The sequence below is a fragment of the Rhinoderma darwinii genome (assembly GCF_050947455.1).
Source record: "Rhinoderma darwinii isolate aRhiDar2 chromosome 11 unlocalized genomic scaffold, aRhiDar2.hap1 SUPER_11_unloc_16, whole genome shotgun sequence".
In the NCBI taxonomy this organism is placed as follows: domain Eukaryota; kingdom Metazoa; phylum Chordata; class Amphibia; order Anura; family Rhinodermatidae; genus Rhinoderma; species Rhinoderma darwinii.
The window spans coordinates 803111-809582 of record NW_027461847.1 but is presented as its reverse complement, the minus strand read 5'-3'; the positions used below and the strand labels follow the sequence as shown (position 1 = coordinate 809582).

At 38.7% G+C, this 6472-nt stretch overlaps 1 protein-coding gene across 1 annotated transcript; it reads left to right on the top strand.

Moving 5' to 3' along the window:
- Positions 1–2456: 2456 nt before the first annotated feature.
- Positions 2457–6234, top strand: LOC142698014 (phosphatidylinositol polyphosphate 5-phosphatase type IV-like). The gene is made up of 8 exons (XM_075847756.1): positions 2457–2808; positions 3181–3272; positions 3494–3618; positions 4153–4205; positions 5263–5359; positions 5534–5649; positions 5858–5994; positions 6201–6234. Exons 1-8 carry the CDS (start codon positions 2494–2496, stop codon positions 6232–6234), a joined length of 969 nt encoding a protein of 322 aa, XP_075703871.1. The 5' UTR covers positions 2457–2493.
- The last annotated feature ends 238 nt before the right edge of the window (positions 6235–6472 follow it).

The window sequence follows — 6472 nt, the reverse complement described above, 5'->3', positions numbered from 1 at the left end:
TTTTTTTTTTGAATTTAACAAATTTAGCAATAGACGGGTCCCCCACATTTTTAATAACCAGCCATATACAAGGCCGCAGCAGCCTGGCATTACATGGGTGGGAAGGGCCACTGGTTTTGTCCATTCCCAGGCTAATAACACTGTGTTGTATGTGGCTGGTTATGATAAATTGGGGGGAACCCCATGTCTTTTTAAAAAAAAAAATTAAATAAATAAATAATTTTAAAAAATGACGTGGGGTCCCCCCCACTTTTATAACCAGCCAGATACAACACAGCAGCAGCAGCCTAGCATTACAAGGGTGGGAAGGTCCACTGTTTTTGGACCTTCCCAGCCTCATAATACCAGCCTGCGGCCGCCCCAGGGCCCGACCATCACAACACAATGGTCGGGTACTGGATCGTACCTGGCTCTTCCCGGCACCCCTGGTGGTGGTGGGTACCGGGGTAATAATGGTGTTTAGTGTTAGCCTCTGCACCGGCTAACACTAAGCCTCGCCTTAATAATGGATGTTGTCACTCAGACAGCGGCCATTACTAAAGTGGTAGTAATAAAATTTGAAAAGAAAAAGACAAAGATATAGATAAAATATTTTATCGAAATAAAGCACCCCCAACACAACCCTCATTAACCATTTTATTGTAGAAAAAAAAACGTAATCTAAGTAGTCCTCGAAACCGACGTAGTCCAAACACCAAACCTGTAAAAAAAATTAAAAAAAATAAAACATGTCGTAGGCTTAGATTCAGTTTAATGTGTGATACTGACTGTTATACCATGTATAGAAGCCTGCCGTGAAGTTGACTTAGATACAGGGCGCCAGCAGACAGTATCATACATGGCCATACAGACATATATACAAACAAACATACATGCAAACATACATACATGCATGCATACACACACATGAAAACATACATACATACAAACATACATACATACATACATACATGCAAACATACATACATACAAACATACATACATACAAACATACATACATACAAACATACATACATACATACATACATACATACATACATACATACATACAAACATACATACATACATACAAGCATGCACATATATACATGCAAACTATCATACATACATGCATACACACACACATGAAAACATACATACATACAAACAAACATGCAAAGATACATACATACATATATACAAGCATGCACAAATATACATGCAAACATAAATACATGCAAACATAATTACATACATGCACATATATATAAACATACATGCAAACATAAAAACATGCAAACATACATACATGCACATATATACATGACAACATACATACAAACATACATGACAACATACATACATGCAAACATACATACATACATGCAAACATACATACACACATGCAAACATACATGCAAATATACATACAAACATGCACATGCATACATGCATGCCAACATACATGCACATATATACATACATGACAACATACATACATACATACATGACAACATACATACATACATATATATATATACACACATGCAAATATACATACAAACATACATGCAAACATACATTCATGCAAACACACATACATGCAAACATACATACATACATTCATGCAAACATACATGCATACATACAAATAGGACAACATACATACATACATACATGACAATATACATGCAAAAATACATACATGCAAACATACATACATACATGCAAATATATACATGCAAATATACATACAAACATGCACATATATACATACATGCCAACATACATGCACAGATATACATACATACCAACATACATGCACAGATATACATACATACATACATGACAACATACATACATGCCAACATACATACATACATACATACATGCCAACATACATACGTGCCAAAAAATAATAATAATACGTTCATACTTACTTTCCTCCTGTCCGGCCTCCAGCGATGACGTTTCATCCATGTCGCCGCTGCAGCCTGTGATTGGCTGCAGAGGCGGTCACGTGGGATGAAGCGTCATCCTGACGTGCGTGACCGCCACTACAGCCTGTGATTGGCTGCAGCGGCGAAAGGGATGAAACGTCATCGCTGGAGGCCGGACAGGAGGAAAGTAAGTACGAACGTATAATTTTTATTTTTTTATTACATGTAAATTGTAATTTCCGCGCGCCGAGCATGTACTGTCAAGGTTGCTGAAAGAGTTAGTGCAGCCGATTAACTCTATCAGCACCCCGGACAGTAGCATGCTCGGCGCACGGAAGTGACAGGTTCGGTCAGAACTAGTTCGGTCCGAACCAAACTTTTTTGTGAAATTCGGCGAACTAGCCGAACTGAACTTTTGATAAGTTCGCTCATCTCTAACTGTGTTGCTTTTACGGTCAGCGATTTGTCCTATTTTCAGAGAACTAGAGGCGATTAGTTAAATTCAATCTTTACTGCCTCCTCGTCTTCTACCACGGACATTGGTGCAGTTTTGCACCCGGGGCATTAAACAACCATGCCCTTTTGGAGAAAAACAAAAAAATATCATGTCTCTCAGATTCCTGATAAAGGAAATCTGATGAAAGAGATACCAACTATGGAAGAGCCTAACATCTCGCTCCAGAAGTTTTCTATCATCAAAGATATGGCAGCCGAAAAATACAGCGATCCAAGTCACAGCAAACCTTGTGACATTGGCTCAAAGAACACCAAGAAGAGCGCAATCAGGAGCTTGGGCAGCAGCGCTGTGATTGGTGCTAAAGAACTGGATCGCTGTTTCCCAAATAGACGGCTGAGATTATACGTTGCCACCTGGAATATGGAGGGGAAGGTGAGAAGTAATGTACAATATCTATTGTGACCCATCAGTGTGTCTGATCTACAGTTGGATACATTGGGTCAGTAACCATGTGTCTTTAGTTTGTAGTTGGATATCACATAGACATATTATATCCTACCCTAGGCCCAAATTTGCTAAACATTTGGGCCAATCACTGTTGCTGCACACACTGCAAACTGTCAAACTAATAACCTATGTCTTTGGAATGGCAATACCTCCGATCCTAAGACTGCAGCCCTGGCCATCGTCTATAAAGACTAAAATCCAATTCGATCAGATAGAATTTTTTGTAGGTGATATAGAAGATGTCAGTTTGGTTGGTGCTCTGTGTATACATTATTAATATCTTCATATTTTGAGCAGGAGTTCCCACAAAATCTAGAGGATCTGCTGTTGCCATCAGATGACACCAAAGACATTTATGTAATTGGCGTTCAGGAAGGATGTCCAAACAGGTAAGTCTTCTCAGGTTGTCTTACACCAGCCTATGTCTGCAGATGGACTACAGGTCGGCTGATTGAAATTCTCTCTCGACCTTCTACTTAGTATAGGATCGCTCCTAAATTTTCCTATTTAACCCCAGAGGTTATAATATTGATTGTTTAATAGATGAGTTGAGTATTTTAATCTGGTGTCATTTATTAATATGTAAACTTGAAATTGTGTCTTCCTGTAGACGGGAATGGGAGATAAAATTACAGGAGACCCTTGGTCCGCACTACGTGCTATACCACTCATCCGGGCTCGGAGTCCTGTATCTCACCATCTTTATTAGACGGGAGCTGATCTGGTTCTGCTCAGGTAAGATTGACTTTCTTACATTTACATAATAAGTCCTAATTGAAGTCATTAGTTGGAACTTCTTATTTAGTCATTAGAACTAGATGTCTGAGAACCCAACTCTCAGATTCTTCACTGTGGAGTATTGGAGATCTGAGAGTTTACTCCACAGTTACAAAGTATGAAATGATGTTGTAGTAATATTTCCAGCGTTTAATAGGAAAATATCTCTGTATCATTGTTGCATGTTGTACTATTAACCACTGACCCTTCTCCTTGTGTTTCATTTCTTATACAGAGGTAGAGCACACCCATGTAACTACCAGGCTATTCCACCATGTCAAAACTAAAGGAGCCTTGGGTGTTGCCTTCACCGTCTTTGGGACATCATTCCTGTTTATTAATTCCCATATGAGATGTAAGTATGTCTGTTATTAATATATGACTATGTCGAGTTTTACTGTGTATAAAAGTGCTGCTGTTTCATAAAAAACTATAATATATGAGATGATATGAAGAGATCTGTACTATTAATGTTTTGGTGCAAAATGAAAGGTTCTTCCTTATTTGGTCAAACTTCTTCTAATCCATCAAACTTATTCTATATAGTGAGAGACAAGTAATAGTGGAAGGATTAACGGCCTAATGTCCTTTACAGACTATTAGGCTGGGTTCACACTACCTATTTTCAGACGTATTGGAGGCGTTTTACGCCTCGAAATACGTCTGAAAAAAAAAGTCTTGAATACGTCGGCAAACATCTGCCCATTCATTTCAATGGGTTTGCCGATGTACTGTGCCGACGACCTGTAATTTTACGCGTCACTGTCAAAAGACGCAAATAACAGCCTCGTCAAAGAAGTGCAGGACACTTCTTGGGACGTAATTGGAGCCGTTTTTCATTGAATCCAATGAAGAACAGCTCCAAATTACGTCCGTAATTGACGCCTCGCAAAATGCGAGTACGAGCAATTACGTCTGAAATGCAGGAGCTGATTTCTCCTGAAAACAGCTCCGTAATTTCAGCCGTAACTGACGTTATCGTGTGCACATACCCTAATAGAAATACTGTATCCTCTGTCAAGAAAATGATTGTGTCTTAGATTTACAGTAACAGAAATATCAGTGTGTCTGGTGTACAGAGTGCGGACCCACATCATGGAACTCCACCAGTCTCATCTTCTAAAATGTCAATAGAAACCCTATTAAAATAAATACTATTTGCAGAACATTCATTGTTGAGGGAACATTCAGACTACACAGCCCAAGAAGTAGATATGATACCTAGATAATATAAGATAAAGAAACCTATTGTCAGAGAAAACTTAAATATGGTGGTTGTCCTAAATTCCAGGAGGTCACATTTACTGATATGTATATTTTTGGTTGGCAGTTGGGGCAGTCCACAAGAGGATCCAGGACTATAAAACCATCACTGAGGGTCTCCGTCTGCCTCAAATTATTCCGGAAAGAATAAACTCCAATGCCTGTGAGTATTACTTATGTGGTTGAACCTATCGATTCCTTTCTCTATTTATCTCCATTGAGTCTAATGCAGTCATGTGGTCTAATTGTGTCCTGTGTTTATCTCATTCTACAGTGGACATCACCAGCCGCTTTGATCGAGTTTTTTGGTTTGCGGATCTCAATTTCCAACTAAAATAGGACAGAAAAACTGTGGAATCTCTTCTGAAGAACATTAAAGGAAAAGATATGTCCAGTCTCCTCAAACACGACCATCTGAATGAAGCCAAGAACAACGGTACAGTTACTAGTAGACACATCTCTATCACTCCTCAGCCATTACCACATAGACCTCAACAGATCAATACAAATCACTGTCATGATGGTTCATATGTTCACCACATTCCTATATAGTCCTACATCTCTTGCACATGTTTTTAATACTGACATGTTTTTTTTCTTTTAACTTAAGGTTCCATATTTGTAGGGTTTAAGGAGCACACCATTGAATTCCTTCCTACATACAAGTTCGACATTGGCACAGACACCTACGATACATCAGAAAAGCAGAGAATTCCATCATATACGGTAAGATATCTTATTTCCAGGTCTACAGAGCTAAAGAAACAATAGATGTCATGGATAGATTTTCAAACCTTAAATGCAAGAAAGTCTCAAAATGTATATTACTTAAATAAAATAGGCCGAAATGTTCAGTCTATGATGCTATGAGGTTTATAAATAAATGATAATATGATTGCACTGATGATATTTGTTATTTTCATGACCTCTACAGGACAGGGTGTTGTATAAGAGCCAATACGAGGGAGATGTGCGAGTCCTGAGATACGACTCATGCCCTGTTTTGAAGACCTCAGACCACCGACCCGTTTTTGGCATCTTTGAAGTAAAGCTCAGACCTGGTTCAGATAAGTAAGTCATGTCCATGTTGTTGGTATGATCCTTTCAGTAGCCGCCATTACTACATGGGCCTTATAGCAGAGCTCACACTTTGGGGCAGGTGGCTGTATACCTGGGTGACAGTACTGGAGTAATATAGGATGTGAAACTAAACAATTATTGTGTGGTTACCTGCTAACATTATCATATGTCTTACATCAGTATATTTCTCATTCCAGCATCCCATTGGCTGGTGGAAGCTTTGACCGCTAGGTCTATTTGAAGGGCATTAGGAGGTTAGGACAAAAAAAGTAGCTGCGTCTGTTCATGTCCTTCCCGCACATAAGGTGAGAGCATTGTACTTGTCTAGTATGTTTGCCGTGAGAATGTTCTTACATCTCTTAAGTCTTCCTCTGAATCTGTCATTTATTTTATCAACCAACATAAAGAAATTATAAATGAGTCATTCTATCTTCTAGTTACATTTTCTTGTTTTCAGATATTTTTTTAA